General features: G+C 40.4%; 2 protein-coding genes across 2 annotated transcripts in view; one reads left to right on the top strand and one right to left on the bottom strand.

Moving 5' to 3' along the window:
- The window catches only part of brf1a (BRF1 general transcription factor IIIB subunit a), an 87,329-nt gene that overhangs the window by 44,295 nt on the left and 25,407 nt on the right, over positions 1 to 17,627 (bottom strand). The window contains exons 7-8 of the mRNA XM_028437621.1: positions 4,768 to 4,917; positions 955 to 1,048 (exon numbers count right to left, since the gene is read on the bottom strand). Coding sequence (XP_028293422.1) covers positions 955 to 1,048; positions 4,768 to 4,917 — 244 coding nt within the window. The remainder of the gene's footprint in view (positions 1 to 954; positions 1,049 to 4,767; positions 4,918 to 17,627) is intronic.
- LOC114456090 (BTB/POZ domain-containing protein 6-B-like) lies at positions 8,490 to 16,988 on the top strand. The gene is made up of 4 exons (XM_028437622.1): positions 8,490 to 9,359; positions 13,827 to 13,917; positions 13,999 to 14,117; positions 14,816 to 16,988. Exons 1-4 carry the CDS (start codon positions 8,953 to 8,955, stop codon positions 15,846 to 15,848), a joined length of 1,650 nt encoding a protein of 549 aa, XP_028293423.1. The 5' UTR covers positions 8,490 to 8,952; the 3' UTR covers positions 15,849 to 16,988.

The raw sequence follows: 17,627 nt of genomic DNA on the forward strand, positions 1-17,627 counted from the left end.
AATAGCTCCGCCCCTTGTGTTACGTTACAACTCGTAGCTCCGCCCCCTGTGTTAGGTTACAGTTAATAGCTCTGACCTTCGTGTTATGTTACAGTTAATAGCCCCTCCCCCTTGTGTTATGTTACAGTTTTAGCTCCACCCATTTTGTTACCTTACAAATAATAGCTCCGCCCTCTGTGTTATGTTATTATAAGCGCCGCACTTTTTGTATGTTACAGTAATTAGCTCTGCCCCTTTTGTGTTACAGCAATTAGCTCCGCCCCTTACATTAAAGTAATTAGCTCGTCCCCTAGTGTTGCGTTACAGCAATTAGCTCTGTCCCCTTTGTTAAGTTATAAATAGCTACGCCCTCTCTGTTACGTTACAGTTATAAGTCCTGCCCCTTTTGCAACGTAACAGTAATTAGCTCCGCCCCCTTTGTTACGTTACAGCAATTAGCGCCGCCCCTTTTGTGACGTTACAGCAATTAGCTTTGCCCCTTGTGTTAAGTTGCAGTTATTAGCGCCGCCCTTTTGTTACATTACAGTAATTAGCTCCGACTATTGTGTTACATTATAGTTAGTAGCTCCACGCTCTGTGTTATGTTAGTTATAAGCCCCATCCATTTTCTTTCGTTACAGTAATTAGCTCCACCCCTTTTGTTACATTACACAATTACAATTGCGCAACATTGTGATAAATTATGTATGAATGTTACCATTTATTTTGAAATGTGTTAATATTTGAAAACTGTTGAAACATTGATTTAAGACTTTAAATAACAATTAAGGCCTTATTTTTAGATTCATGAATTGAATGCCTATTCAGACTTTTTAAGGATCGGCGGGAACCCTGCCTACCACTGACCAGTCTCACATGTTTGGGTTAGCTTATGGCTGAGCAGGGCCAACACGTAAAGTAGCGGTCTGTATTATCCCTGACGTGCAGCTCTATCCCAAACCTTTTGACACTCACCTTTTTCTCAGCGTAGTTTCGCACACTTTAACCACGCTGACCACTTCTTTCACAGTTCGACGAAAGTCGTGCATGTGAGCTGCGACCAGGAGAGCTAGAGAACAAGATGAGAAGAGCAGGAACATTAAAAGGCACCACCTGTATACATCTCTATCAAAGTTAATGTATGATACCAGAGGGTTAGTTGGGTAATTTAGGACATAGGTCCATAGGTCATTGTCAAGCAGCCATTGTCCTTTGGCGTCAACAGTAAAAGTCGCTGGACACGACAAAAAATGAGTATAGGCTTCATAGATCAATAAATTGATGATCATTTGCTCCCAAAAAAATGTCAAAGTTTGAAATTGCTGCTCAAAAGTTCATGTAAACGTGACGTCAAGTCCCATATACAGATGTATAGAAATGGCTTTCCTTCATTCTTACCATGATTTACTGTGTGTTTGTTAGACAGGGAGGACAGTGATTTGCTCGACACCATTTTTGTTCTAGTTTGTTTCTGGTATTTCCTGTGATATTGGAATGAGGTAAAAACACTCGTCTACGCATTTTTGCTTTTCTGGCAACGTCAACAAACAGTGGCACACAGAACAAACGTTCAAGCTGCAAGTTCAACCTTTTACATTTTTCTTAGGCAAATGGTTTTCAATTTATTTGAATATTTGCTAAGCAGCTGAACCATTCACACACACATCATCACTTACATGTAGTTTTTTCACCCAACAGTCAGCACTGGGAGCGTGTGTGGCTCTGGAACCCGAAGCCAGAAGTACAGAGGCTATAGTTGCAGCTGCAAGTTGTTGTCATTTGGCTGAGATACAGACAGTTGACTATGCAAACATCTGGATGCCTCCCTGCTCCAGCAAATCTCTGGGTTTTGTCCTGCTCCAAGCGTTCACCTGATGCTTCCTGCCTGTCCATTGGACCTATACTAATGGTCTCCTCCGCACCGTCGGCCGGGAACAATGTTTGCACGTGAAGTGGAGACGATTCCCAACTCACCGTGGGCAACAGACCCGTCACCTACCCTCACCTAGTTTAGCCGGCCTATAAAAGCCTTTGCCCAGGGTGCAGCTGTTTTTTCATGCAAAAAGCTATAAGGAGCTATAAGTAAGAGCGAGTTGGCAGGTGGGGGCCAAAGTGGACGGATCGACCCATAAATTTGGTGCAACAAGCCTTGTTGTGAACCTGGAGCTGCAAAACTATCTCAATGTTTCTTAAGCAATGATTATAAATAACTTCTCCTGCTGCTGTTGCACCATCAGCACTAATGTTATGTAATGAATGCAGCGCAGCCTTTAGGAAGAGGAGCACTTACATAAGCGTCACATACATGCTTACTTCTCACAGCAGCAGCAGCAGCATCATCTCCAAACCAAGTTTTCCCACTGCTCCCAAAAAACAAATGGAGCCTCAAAGCAAGAAAAATCTACTTGTTCTCTTTATTAATTAGTGAATAAACGGAACAGTTTGAAGCCAAGGTTTGAAAAAGGCTTTAGTTTATGATAACTAAATGCACCTTTTAATCCACAGTATTTGAATAACTTAAAGACAACATTAATTTAGAAAAGTGACCTATCTATAATTACTTAGTAATACACCAACAAAAAATATTAAAATAAATGATACCTAGTTATAAACAAATTTACAGATACAGAGCTGTGTCGTTTTATTGTTTTTCGTTAAATGATGAGAAAAGTAAGGGCTGACTGACAACAAACTGTATTTTAAGTTTTTGTTGCACTTGATAAAATCTTTAAGTTGAATTAAACTCACCAGGCTTTATTTATTATTTTATTTCAATATATATTTTTAGATTATCATCATTATTGATACCTTTTTAAGAGTTTAATACTTTACTTTCTAGAGATATGACTATGATGATATGAATATATTCTCATCACATACATTTTTTCCCCCACATTAACAGGCAGTTGGATGCGTTAACAAAGAAAGGGAAATATCAAACCTATCGATGACGTCTGCAAAATCTCACAATATTTTGGAGATTTCATCGACTGAAGTGGAAATAGCTACGACATGGACTAAACCCTTACCTCTATTTTGGGACAGTGGTTACGTTTACATGGGAGCTTTAATTCCTCTGTAAACTGACCTTGTAAACATTTCATTCCTAATGCTAATTTGATTCCAAATTAAACTTAAATCCGATTTAGGTGGCTGGTCTATTCCGAATTTAATTCTGAATTAGATAACTCCTCTTTCTTGTAAACACTTAATTCCCCTTTAAGTTAATTCCGGTCGTTCTGTGCATGCGCGATTTACCGTGATGATAACATATGCCAGGATGGCTGCCTGGACTCCAGCCGAGATTATTTATTTAATAAGATCCTTAGAATACATGGATATAAGGAAAAGAGTGGATGTATGGAAGCATAAACATGCAGACTTTCACACGGACACACACAGACCTAATAAACACACACAGACCTTGGTAAACGGAACAGGCTTCACCGGACGGCTGGCGCTAGGACCCGGAGACGGAGTAAATGTGTCCCTGTACTGCATTCACAGGCTGTAATATCACCAAGCTTATCATTTTACCAGATGTTAGAGCTACGATCTTTACCAGGGAGCAAATATTTATTCCTGGTGATTGTTTTCCAGAGTTTTACTGGGCTTTATTTACCGGTGATTAGTTCCTCTTTTCTGCTCCGCGGTCCAAACTGAAAACGTGTTAGTGCCCAGCTGCTGCTTCAAAACTACAATCAAATTAAAAGTGAAAACAGTTCTCATGTGTGGTCTTCTGTGTTACAGTAAAAGGTTTGTTGTGTGTTTTTCCTTATAGACGTGATACGTCACGTTCTCCCCCTGTCCAATCAGAGCCTTCCCAACCCCCAGACCTAAAGCAAAATAGAATAAAGCCAAATAACCCAGTTTTTAATGTAAACTTGAATTTGGGAATTACTATTTCTGTGTAAGCAAGAAGCAGAACACTTTAATTCCAAATGATTTAATTTGGAATAACTAATTCCGAATTTTAAAAACATCATATAACCGTGGTCAATATTACATTATTTCACAATATTTTCACCATATAATCAATAGCTGAATGTCTAGCAAGTGTAGCAACAGAATGGAAATGTCAAATCTCATACTTAATCTCACTTAATTTTAGTGGAAGGTTCCCTTTGGAGATCTGAAGCATAGAAATATAAAACCCTGCATGTAGGGTTAACATATGGTTAGGGTTAGGGTTAACATCACCACTTTCAGGTGACCTAAAGCCTCTAATGATGCACTTTAAACATCCTTTTGTGCAGAATCATCGGTTTCCGGTCCATGTGCCGTGAGACTTGCATCATGTTTAGGGAACAAACTCTCAGCGGATTCCTCTCAATGATTCATGACCAGCATTCAATAATTCACCCAGAAACGCGCTGGATTTGAGGACATTTCAGGCTGCAAACATGTCAGAGAGCAGCGTGCCGCTCTCAGCTGTTTCACATAAAATTGCAGTGAGGTTAAGTTTGGACAGGTGCTCCCACTGGCAAAAAACCAGCAAACTTCAAACAACAGCCGGGGAGCAATGGGAAGAAAAGCAAATAGCTCGTGTGCCTCTGTACAGAACCACCAGTTAGGACAAGCTGCTTCATGCTGCACTGGTTCATTATATTCCAATAGGATCAAATGAAACAAAAAGTGTTTAACAAACAGAATGAAATTTAATAAAATGTAATTAAAATGCATAAACCAAAAATGATGAAAACTCCTAGGAACTTAACTGAAGGTACCATGTATAAGTATCAATAACTGGATCAGACCCTCCTCCTAAACTGCAGCCTGGTGATGTACCTGCTCCACAGAGTCCTGACGGCCTCCTCCCTGTGTGCATCCAGTCCCTCTTCATCCTCTGCACTAGCCGCAGTGCCGTCATGGACACGTCGTGGTTCTTCTCGCCAAACTCCAGCATCTGGGCAAAACGAGGGATGTAGAGGCACGGGTCTGTGGGAGAAACGGCGACCACCTTAAGAAAGTTTGAAGGGAATCATCCCCGTGTGTGGAAGTCTGCACATGTACCTGAGACACCGTAGTTAGCATCGCTAACATCTCATCTAAAAGTTCTTAAGTAGATATATTAGGATACAGATTGATGGATGAATGTAAAGACAGATAGATAGTAAAATAGCTAGATTGGTTGATAGCTAGATAGATAGCAAATAGCGAGAAAGCAAGGTGGCCAGATAGCTAAAAAGATAGCAAATTAGCAAGATATAGATGGCAACACAGCTAGATGGTAGGAGTTATATATTGCTTAATAGCACATAACTATACAGTGAAAAAGCAAGATAGCAAGAGGGAAAAAATAGCCAGATATAAATAAATGGACAGAAAGTATCATAGCTAAATAGATTACAAGCTATCCTAACCATCTATCGTTACAAGTGGGAACAGAACACGTCATCTCCGTGTCTGAAAATGACGGTGTTGTGTTGTGTTATGCCGACACGTTCCAGCTCTCAGAGCTTCACACAAACCCTTGGAAATTTGAGTTTAATTGGGTGAAACAAGGTAAGACTTTATGCGGAGAACAACAGTTCATATAAAAACTGTAAAATTCATGTTCGTTGAGATATCAGGAAAATAAATGATTTGTGCTTGAAGTTTTAGATCAGTGGTCGGATACCTAACCCTAAAATCATTAAATTACGTTAGACTCACTCACTGATAACAGTGATGAACATTCAGAAAAACCTACGCATTAAAAGAGACGACCAGCCTATATAATACCGATGAGTATAGAATAGTTTGTTCAAACTCCCATAAAGCAGCAGACAATGTAACATTAATCTCATTCTGAAACATGAGTCAAACCAGTAATGATTGACTGCAGTGCAGTTATAACACAGCTGGAGTCTCGTGTTAACTGGTGACTGTGTCTGAGTGTTATCTGGTTGTGCACAGAAGTCAGTCATTATTTAAAACAGACACGACTTCAAAGCAAAACACCATGTGAAACTCCTACCAGCTTGTCATATTTTGCCACAAAACTACAGACAGTGTTAAGGATTCTCCCTCCTTCCATATCATTAAATTAACTCTCACTCTCTGCAACAGTTATATTATTCAAACATGACATTGGGGAAGTCAGTTCTACGACGTACGTGATGAAGGTAGCTGTATTTTTAATTTTCAGGCTTCAGTGATTTATGATGACCTTTGACCTGCACCACCCCACTACTAAAAAGCACTCAGCAATGCTGGGCTCCTCCCATCTTTGTTATTAATACAATTTATTTATCAATCACGATTTGTGGCTTTGGTTTGGTTGCCAAATTGTTTTGTTTGATGTTGAAAGCTGTGCATGTAAATTATAGATTTTGTCAATATTTGTCATTATGATCAGCAACGCCGTCAGAAATCAGTCACAAGACAACAGGATTACGAGTCGAACCGCAACACCAATAGTTCTTTGATAACCATGTGCATCGGATCCCATTCACACGCTACACAGTATGCTAATCGACCCAAGGGCGGAACAATAGAGGAAACCAAAAGAGAACAAACATACACAATCATATTCTCTCTGACGTACAAAAGAAACCATCTCTGTTACAAACTCCGGTTTCATCTTTACAAAAACAACAACAAACAAAGTTAAGGACCAAACACACAGATGTTAACCTGCCGCCACCTGTGGGAACTCCCAGTTTAACCAGCCTGGCAGCTGCTATTATTTTTTTTACTGGAGAAGGTGGATTAGCGTGTAGCTCGAGTGCACCCTGAAGTAACCGGTTTTTCGTTAAGCATCTCGGTGCAATATCCTCTCAGCCGTCTCGCCACGAGTCTGGAATTTTCTGCTGCTTTAATGTCTATGATGAACCAGGAGTGTCTTATATATCAAACTTCATGGAAAATACTGAAGAATATGAGCAGGAGCCACCTGATACAGTCATGAAACGCTCTGGCAAGCAACCAGTGGGCCTGAAGCTCTAGTATATTATGGGAAAAAGTTCTGAAAACTGGGAGGAATCCAGTTTCCACTGCAGCCTGAGGACACAGAGCGGGGCTCCGTGCCCTGGCTGTGACAGTGGAGTCAAATATCCCACTGCGTTTTAGGAGCAGTTAAGTGGAAAGCTGGTAATAGAATCCAGGCCCGGGCCCTTCCCCATGCACACCACGTAATGATAGCAGTGCTCCGCTCCAAGTTTTACTGAAGTCTCTGCCAAGAAAAGGAGAAGGAGGCTGTGTGAAGGGGAGACATCCACCTTAAATAATCTCACTGTCCATTGTAATCAATCTGCCATGCCCAGAGAGCCCAAAGCTGCAGGCTATTCATATGAATAGGAACTTTCCCCTCACCTGTAGAACCACACAGACAGCTCTGAAGAAGGCTCGACAACTTCTCACTTTACAGTGTGACTATCATCAAAGTCCTTTAGTAAAAAATGCAACAGGCCTGCAGCGAAATGTCCCGCAAACTTCTTTCACATCGAGTTCATGGGGAGGAAAGGCTTCAACCAGGAAAGTGTTTACTGTGTTATAACAATGTAAATCTCCTTTATAGGAACGCATGTGTGAGATTTCCTCTGCACATATAGCTCATGGTAGCTCATATAGCGTAGCTACAGCTTTTTTAACACAGTGTAATAAAAAAGCAGATGTGATGCTGTTTACCTGCAAGGCCTGCTGTGAGTGTTCTCAGTGTTCCCACTGCAGCTACAGGTTAGAGCAGGAAGTGTTAACAGCCGTTAAACAAACCCCGAAGGTCTCCTACCAGCAAGCTGCAGCCCGAAACAGGGGCATTGGACACGTGGTACGGCCCACGACAAAAACAACAACAATATAAGAAAGAAGCTAGGTTACATTCACACTAGGAATAGTATTTCCCCACGATGTTAAACTACAGTAGCCTATTAAGGTTTTTGATTATGTTCCAGGAGTTAGGCTCTGCTTTTGATATGTGTACATTGTTTATAGAAATGTTAGACAAAAAACATAGTACATAAAAAACAATTTTTTGTATCATCTGCTGACATGCAAACACAATGGTAGATCACAATGACTCGACCCTTCACAAAGTAAACCATGAGTTTAAATAAGTGGGCAGCAGAGGGAGGAGCCTCTTTGTTTCTTGACAATGTCATTTATTTCAGTCATCCTTTGTTTGCGTCAAGCTCTTGATTTTACTCTAACCATTTTATGTCTATAATTCAAGGATTTGTATTTGTCATTCGTGCTCATGAGATCATGTAAAAATTGAAATTACAAATCTGAGTCCTCTGTTGAGCCTTTAAATGCATAAATATAATTAGAAAAACACCTATATATACTAAAGCAGCAGAATTATTTTATTTAAGAAGTCATCCTGCATCTGTGTGTATTGACAATGGAAAAATAATTTTAATTTTTGCATTTATTTCAGTCGTTTTTAATTATTCTAACTACGTCTTAGCTAAACGAAAAGATGTAGTTTTGATGACATTAATTTCATTATTTGTTGACCGGATAGTGACGCACACCAGCAGTGGGAGGGGCCTTCTCTGCAGCGCCTCGATTTGATTGGCTCACGGGCAGCCCTGCGCGAGAGAAAAGGAAAACAACATCAGTCGTTGTAAAGTCCGTCAGATCAGATGACTGTTTATATCCGAAGGAGGAGGACCAGAGGCGGACAGCAGAGCGCGGCTCGTCTCGGTGGGACAGGGAAAACAGCGCAGTTATCCGTCAGGATTAAACCCTAAGGCTGGGGACGGAGAGCGAACCAGCAGCTGTGACGCTCCGGATTAAACACCCAGAGAGAGAGAAAGGGAAAACAACGACGTTCCGCGGCCGGAGGATGAGCCGCTGACCGCGGGAAAGGAAGGTGAAAGTTGGAGTGCAGAGGACGCGGTGTTCCCCTGGATACTATTTTATATTTACACTCAACTATTCTGTTGGAGGCCTTTTAAAAGCGACGTTTAACACAGGGAAAGCTCGTCTTCCGGTTCGAGCGTCGTTCGCAGGGCTTCACCGCGGACACACACCGGGCTGCTGGTGCCGATGCCCGCGGCCGACTGCAGGCTGCTCCATCATGGCCGGATCATGAGGTGTCTGACCTCCCTGCTCCTCCTCCCAGAAGCTCTGAAGAAGTCCAAGAAGCTCGGCCGGCTGCCGGTGTGTTATGAGATCCTGAGCCTGTCCAGCAGCAGCAAGAAGAAGCAGCAGCAGCAGAAAGAAGACACGAAGATGGCTGCGGAGTTGTACCCCGCCGCCGACAACACCACCAACAGCCTGGCCAACGGCACCACGGTGGCGGACACGGACAAGACCGAGTTGGTGGAGCTATGTCAGGCCAGCAGCTGCGGGGGGAGCACCGCTACCACCCCGACCACCCAGCAGAACATCAACAACAACAACGTGGAGATCCCCCCCAGCTGGCAGTGCAGCCACCCGACCCTCAGGGAGAGGTGAGTACTGTCCTCGGCCCGAGATGAGCGCACAAACCCGGGGAGGACCGCAGGGGAACCCCGGGGGTTTCACCGAGACATGACACTGCTCAGGAAAAAGCACCACAACGCAGAAAAAGAACTCAGGTTTAAAAATTACCCGAATCATCCATTAGATGCAAACTAAAGGAGCATTAGAGTAATAAATAGAACGTTCTTATTAAGTAATAGATGAACACATCAGCCACTAAGAGTCGCTGTATTTCATCAGAAAAGCAGTTTGCAGTCACAGTGAGTGTAATGCAGTGTTAATCCAGTTAACTTTTACACCTGACTGAATGTAAACAAGGACAGGGTGCTTAAAACCTTTTATCTACTTTGGCAATATCAACCAATAGATTAAAAAACCATCTTTGAAAATAAAGTCTACCTGTTTTTGAAAGTTTTCATGCATTTATGCATTAGTCTCAAGAAAAAACAAAAATGCCAAAACTTCAACATATTTTGATACAAAATTAGACTAATCTTCCATAAGAAGCCAAATAAAGTAGCATTAGAGTAATTAAAACACTATTGACAAGTAATAAATGGACAGAATAGCGCAAAGTGAATGTATTTTCCCAGAATTTCACTGTACAGAACATCTCTGGTCATAGTGTAAAATTATCATTTCACAGCAGCAGAAAAGGCTGCCAAGTGCATGCATCCACAGATAACGCTAAGAAAAGTGACGAACCCTCAGTCAAAGTAAACAATGAATAAGAAAACAAATGTTTCATCATCTAATAAAAGGAGAAAGGAGGAGTGGCTGTGTTCTCTCCTTTATAGATTAAATGAGAAAGCACAGCCACTACTAATCACTGTATTATAATGAAATCCCAATAAAACTACAGTAAGGCCACAATTACACGAAAGTGCATGTGTACAGTATATCAAGGAGTAATGGGATAAGACATCTACAAAAGGTCAATTTCAGGAAACAAGCTTTCAAGATATGCAAATAAATCAGAAGGAATTGTGCAAATCTTTGTCAAATAGTAAATAACGCATAAAAACTCTAAAATGCATCATCATGTAGTGACAAGGGCATTATAATATGATGAAAAGACACAATGCCAGGAATCTTCATCGGATGCACACAAAAAAAGTATACATTTGATGTTATTATCTACTACAACCACAGCGTGACTGCAGTGTTAGAATAAAGCAAAAATATTCAGCAGGTTAATACTCATTTATACACAGACCACCACAACATAACAAAGCTTTAAAGTCAATCAATCACAACTGGACTCTGCAACAAAAGTAACAAGAACATAATGCAGTAGTGAAAATATCGGCTTATCCGATATCGCTGATCAGATCGGTGTAAAGCCTAGTCGTGAGACCTTTGCTGACAGCAGCAGTGGTAATAAAGTGTCTAATACAGAGACAAACAATATTATTGGATTTGTGGAGTAAAAACAGCTGGAGGCATTGCGTTACTAAGAAAGAAAGCGTCCGTCATTGGCTGCATACAAGTCAGTACCAACTAATAACAGCCCATTAGAAGCTGTTATGCAAGAATAAAACAAATCACTGGATTTGTGCTTCGTGCAATACAAACGAGCTCCGAGTGCTTAGGAGTCATTATCACGTAACACCAGGTCACGCTAGCAACTGGAACAACAGCAAAGTGCAGCAAAATCATGTCTGAAACCAGATTAGAACAGGAACCGCACAGTAATTGAACATAATAGGGTTTAAAGTCAATGTCTGAGGTCAGACAGGCTTCAAAAAATCACTTAGAAACTGGTTGCATCAACCCCTCACATCAAAGAGGGACATAAAAGCCAATAATGGTGTGTTGAAAGATGCTTTAATTATGGAAGATTTAGATAAAAAAGAGGCATTAGAAACAAGCTGAACAATGTCTATTCACATCAGCCTGCAAATAAGCATTTCTACCAGCTTTATTCAAAGGTCATAACAGTTGGGAAAGTCACTTTTTTTAATCCATTGAGCAAAAATCACCTCTTAAGAACAGGAACCTCACCAGATGTGTAACATCCATGAAGTGCATTATTTATGCAGATTTCTTTTCAAATTTTGCAAAGAAATCACCACATTGTTGTAATTAGGGGTGTGTATTGCCTGGCATCTGGTGATACGATTTGTATCCCGATACATAGGTCACGATACGATATATCCCAATATTAAAGTATAAGGTGATTATTGTGATTTTTTTTTAATATATATGACTTAAGAAACAACTAATCTGTAAAATGTGTACACCTTCATGAGAACATTATGTATGAAATATATTTTATTGGCATATTTTACACTCAAAACATTGTCTTTAACATGCCCATGTGCCAACAACTTAAAATAAAAAAAACAACATAATCTGCCTGTGGCTTTTAAACCAACTTTGACTTTAGTGCAACTTAACTGATGTATATGTCTAGAACAACAAATAAATGCAGAAAGTTAGTGCTTTCTTTTTAGATTTTATTGAAAAAACACAAGCTGGTCAACATGCCCAGGTTTCAGCACTTCTTTGTGCAGTTACAATGTCTCCTGCAGTGGAAAAGACTTTCCTGGTTAAATAAAAAAAAAAAATCAATATGGATGCATTTTGAATTGATCCGAGAATTGCGCGACATAATATCGTGATATATCGCCCAATAGATTTTTTTTTCCATCACCCCTGATTGTAATGTTAGTGAACATCAGTCGGCCGAAAACATTTCTAGCATTTATATTTAAACTGTTCTGCAAAGGGTAAAGTGTTCAGAAAGTCACTGCTTTGAATCAATGCAGCAAAAATGACATCTGAAATTAAAGCAGAGACTTCACATAAAAAGCATTTCTAACAGCTGCATTCAAACTGTCTTATAAAGGTCAGAGCAAGTCTCTGTTGTGAATCCAAACTCAACATCAGACACATTGGTTAATGTTTGAACTTTGAAGTCAAAAATGCAACACACACACTGTTGGACGCTAGATTTGGTCTTAAATATATGCATGCCATAAACACTACTGTAAATGCCCAAAAGGCTCAGAACTACTTCTGATAAAACAAGCTTACAGATACACACAATTTGTTTCCCTTTATTTTATCAAAGAACTGGTTTCACTTTTACAGTTACATTTCTAAACAGGTATTAATAGTGTCTGCGTTTGCTCCTATTGATCAATAAACACCATCTGGATCACCCAACACTTGTTTAATATCTACGTGATTGTGCACATTTGGTGAAGGTGTGTCATAATGTAATCAGTCTGAGCTGACTCACCTGATGTCTCCCTGTGGCTGAAATGTTCACTTATTAGTTGAAATGAACATTAAAACACTGCTTTTCCAGGATGATCTGATCCATCGGAAATGCATCATGAGTGACTTTTATTCATAATAACAGATGATATGAAAGCTGATCAGTTAACATATCAAACATCAAAACCGGTATTTATTATTATTACTACAGAGTAGGGCTGGTTGACATATCAAGATTCAAGATGTATCAAGTTTTCTATTTTGGTGATGTAGAAAACAATATTGCATATATATGTGTCTATATATTATATTATTTTTTTAAACCTTATTTAGTAATAAAATACTTGTTTTAGGAGTCACTGATTTCACTACTTCTCACCCTGTGTCCCTGAGAGGAGAAAATGCCAAAAGTGACACATTTTGTGCAGCTGTTTGTTAATAAATGTCCCCGTCCCATTGTTTCCTCTTTTTGTGTATTTTTGTTGTTTTTTTGTGTATTTTCTGGTATGTATATTGTTCTTAGATTTTTGCTCCTTTTGTGTCTTTTGTTGTCCTTTTGTCTATTTGTGTTGTTCTTTTATATTTTTTTGTTGTGTCCCATTGTGCATTTTTTTCCTAATTTTGTGTATTTTTGTTGTTCTTTTCTTTCTCTGTTAATTTTGTGTTTTTGTAGTAAAGAAAAAGCCAAAAGTGACACATTTTGTGCAGCCGTTTGTTATTAAATTTGCCTGTGTGGCATTTTTCATCAGCAAATTTGACCCAGAATTCTCTTTCTGGTCAGACTTTATTTGAATTAAAATTAGTGGGATATAGAGCGTATATCGCTATTTTGAGGAATAATATGATATGATTATTGGTCCATATCGCCCAGCCCTACTACAGTCACTGATGTTACACTTTTCCAACCTTTTAGAGATGTTAAAGTTCACACTGTCCAAGGTCAGATACACAGGTACCACTCTATTGTTTTTTTTGGTAAATGTTGAGAAAAGTCAACTTTAAACGGTATTTTAGCCATTTTTGTTGCACTTCATAAAGTCTGTCTGTGGTCTGATTCATAAGAAACATAGGTTTAGGGTTGAACATGGTGACAGTGAGTGAGTGTTGGCGTTCCACTGCAGATGACTCTTCTTCACAATAATGTGAATCAGCACCGTCTTCAGACAGAAGTGTTGGAGGATGATGTTACACACACACGCACTCTGAGCAAGGCATTTCTGCTTCACTTTCAGAAATGCCTTAATGTTCAACAACGAGCTGATGGCTGACGTGCACTTCATCGTGGGGCCTCTGGGGGCGTCGCAGAAGATCCCAGCACACAAGGTAAGGGTAGATAAATAAATAAAAAGGCTGAAGTAGAGGAGGAACTGGCGTTTGACTTCTCTTCCTCCTCTCTCCTCCCAGTACGTGCTGGCAGTGGGAAGCTCCGTCTTTTGTGCCATGTTTTACAGCGATCTGGCAGAGGAGGAGTCGGCGATTCATATTCCAGATGTGGAGCCGGCTGCGTTTCTAATCCTGCTGAAGTAAGACGCTCTCTCAACCCTTGCACACAGGCAGCCAATCAGGTCGTCCGTGTCACTTCAAAGTCTGTTATTACTCATCCAAAGCAGTCATCTGTGGTTTTCCCAGCACTCTTTGTTCCACGTGAAGCCCCCAGCAGGCAGAAATAACAGTCTTTGTTGTGGCTTTAGACGAGTGGATCTGTGATGACGTGTCACACCGGCTTTGAAGCTGTAAATACAGTCCTTTTCATCAGGGCTGGGATTGAAGCTTCATATGAAAGACTTGGATTTTCTGAACATTTAAAAAGGGGTTTTTTTTCTCCCTCCAGAAGTATCAAAGTTGAGGAAAGAAAAGTCATGTTTTTGAGAGAAAGATTAAACTAGTTTTAGTTTGGATTGTTAGAAAAATTATTAACAGCTTCAAATAGTGCATGTTTTTTTTAAACTTTTCTGGTCAATGTCCTGATTGGTTCACAGATGATTGTCACAATATTTCAGTATATTCATCAGGAACATCGACACCATCTAATCTTTTCTACATTGTCTGGTTTACAAATCTGAGAACCTAATGAAGTTTAATTAAGGTTTCTTTAATTTAGTTTTTAATTTTTGAACATTTATAACAAATTGTGGATTTTCTGGTTGATTTGCTTTACCATAAAAAGCTTTTTGAAGTCTTTTCCCCCTGCTGATGATTGATGCGTTTGTCCTTCACACAGGTACATGTACAGCGATGAGATTGACCTGGAGGCAGACACGGTGCTGGCCACTCTGTACGCCGCCAAGAAGTACATCGTCCCAGCGCTAGCCAAGGCCTGCGTCACCTTCCTGGAGACGAGCCTGGAGGCGAAGAACGCCTGCGTGCTGCTGTCCCAGAGCCGGCTGTTCGAGGAGCCCGAGCTGACTCAGCGCTGCTGGGAGGTGATCGACGCCCAGGCTGAGCTGGCGCTCCTCTCTGAGGGCTTCTGTGAAATTGACCTGCAGACGCTGGACATCATCCTGCGGCGGGAGACGCTCAACACCAAGGAGGCGGTGGTGTTCGAGGCGGTTATGAACTGGGCGTCGGCCGAGTGTAAGAGACAGAGTCTGTCGCCGTCCACTCACAACAAGAGGGACGTGCTGGGAAAGGCTCTGTTCCTGCTGCGCATCCCCAGCATGAGTCTGGAGGAGTTCGCCAACGGCGCCGCCCAGTCAGACATCCTCACGCTGGAAGAGACGCACAGTGTCTTCTTGTGGTACACGGCGGCCAAAAAGCCCCAGCTGGACTTCCCTCTGACAGCCAGGAAGGGCTTGTCCCCCCAGCGCTGCCACCGCTTCCAGTCCTCGGCGTACCGGAGCAACCAGTGGCGCTACCGCGGCCGCTGCGACAGCATCCAGTTCGCGGTGGACAAGCGGATCTTTATCGCGGGGCTGGGATTGTACGGGTCCAGTGGCGGGAAGGCCGAGTACAGCGCCAAGATTGAGCTAAAGCGCCAGGGTGTGACTCTGGCGCAGAACTTGACCAAGTTTGTGTCAGACGGCTCGAGCGGAACGTTCCCCGTGTGGTTCGAGCACCCGGTGCAGGTGGAGCAGGACGCCTTCTACACGGTGAGCGCCGTGCTGGACGGCAACGAGCTCAGCTACTTCGGACAGGAGGGCATGACGGAGGTGCAGTGCGGGAAAGTGACTTTTCAGTTCCAGTGCTCGTCAGACAGCACTAACGGCACCGGGGTGCAGGGGGGGCAGATCCCAGAGCTGGTCTTCTACGCCTGAGAACACTTGATGTTACCGTAGATACGATGGAGCATCACGGACACGCAACCATTACTGTTTGACCTCCAAGGACACACTTGGAAAAGGCTTTAGACGTTTGATTAAAGACTTAGTTCAAATTGTTTTAAGTTCATTAGTTTAAATGAAGCATTAACAATAATTACATTCTGAAAATTAAGGAACCACATGGTCACTATATTTTATATTTATAAGTAACAAACATAATTTACAAATAAATATGACTTTTGTTTTAAATTAAGATTTTATTTATTTAAAATAGTTAAAAGTTTAATAAAAGCCAAAATTTCCCCTTTATAAAGGAAAAAATAACAGACTTGTTTGTTTTGATTGTGTTGTAAAAAGATTTATTAAAAAAAATAAATGTAAATGGCTCAATGAAGCTTTCGTTACTTTCCCAAGGCAGAATTCAAGGGTCGGGGTTCATTTATTTATTGTTTTAGTTCGATAGTATTAATTTAACATTGTATTTATATTAGACTTTTAGGAAATATTTAGGTCCTAATAAAACATGAAAAACAAAACCTTTGTTACCACAATAAAATAATATTTAGTTTGAATAACATGTTCAGATTTTATGAAAAATCTAAATTTATTTTTGGGTTAAAAAAAAAAATGTCCTTTTTATTTTGAAAGTTTTAATATAAACTAGCATTTAAGATTAGAAAAAGTTTCTCCTGTTATTATGAAAGTAATGTGTAAAAGACGTGTCTCGTCTTTTACAAAACTTTCAACTTAATATATTTTTAGGTTTTATTGTTGAATCAAAACAAAAACCACCATAGAACAGTTTCCTTATTATTAAACTCATGCATGTCCTGATACTCCATCGTACTGCAGGCTTTAGCTCTCAGAGACTCCAGGCTGTGGTTTTATTTAATTTAACCTTATTTTTTATTTAAATTGGACACAAACAGAGGCTGTGATGTCACTGCTCTGAGGCGTGATTAAAGCACGTGGACGTGGAGCTTCTCTGAACACGAACTAGTAGTTTTACACTCGGGGACGCGGCGTGAGCTCGTGCGTGTGTTTGTAAACGTGCGAACAGCTGGATGCTGTGCCATGTGCTCTGTACGAAGATGCTTATATGCCTCAACCTCAAACATAAAATTTATAATCTCACCAAAGTTGTGTCTTAATGTGTGTGTGTGTGTGTGTGGGGGGGGGGGATGAACTGAACACACAGGTTTGTTCAGGGTTTTGCCTTTTTGGTTTTCACTGCATGATGGGAGATGAAACAGACGTCATCTTGATATAATGTAAATTTATAATCATAAATCAGTTTTATATAGCGCTTTTCACAGAAAACTCAAAAATGCTTTACAGGAAGCTGAAGGAGATGAGTTAGTTGAATGCTTGTGTGAACAGGTGATGTAGTGAGTCTGAGGTACGGATGTTTGGGGGGAAGAGTTTTATATATATATATATATAATATCATTATGATGTGCTATATTATGATTTGAAAAGAATGTTATACATAATTTTGTAATTTCTACTTTATAGATGAAATTCACTGCTTCTGATTCATGTATTCTTCAATATTGAATATTTTGTTATAGTTTAATATATTTAATTCAGCTTTAACAACTTTATCACGTGCAAGAAAACAGTGAACTCAGTCAGCCTGTACTTTTCTCAGCATTTAACAAAAAGAAAACAAAGTGACATACAGTGATACCGCTGTACCGGACTTTGTACAAAACAACATTCATGTCTCTGAAAGGTTGGAAACACTCTTAACTAACAATTTAAATCGTTTTT

Source organism: Gouania willdenowi, chromosome 22 (assembly GCF_900634775.1).
Source record: "Gouania willdenowi chromosome 22, fGouWil2.1, whole genome shotgun sequence".
Lineage (NCBI taxonomy): Eukaryota > Metazoa > Chordata > Actinopteri > Blenniiformes > Gobiesocidae > Gouania > Gouania willdenowi.

Coding starts and splice junctions, on each gene's coding strand:
- LOC114456090 (XM_028437622.1), top strand. CDS start 8,953: ATGCCCGCGGCCGACTGCAGGCTGCTCCATCATGGCCGGATCATGAGG. Junction 9,360..13,826: donor CACCCGACCCTCAGGGAGAG/GTGAGTACTGTC, acceptor CTTCACTTTCAG/AAATGCCTTAATGTTCAACA. Junction 13,918..13,998: donor AGAAGATCCCAGCACACAAG/GTAAGGGTAGAT, acceptor CTCTCCTCCCAG/TACGTGCTGGCAGTGGGAAG.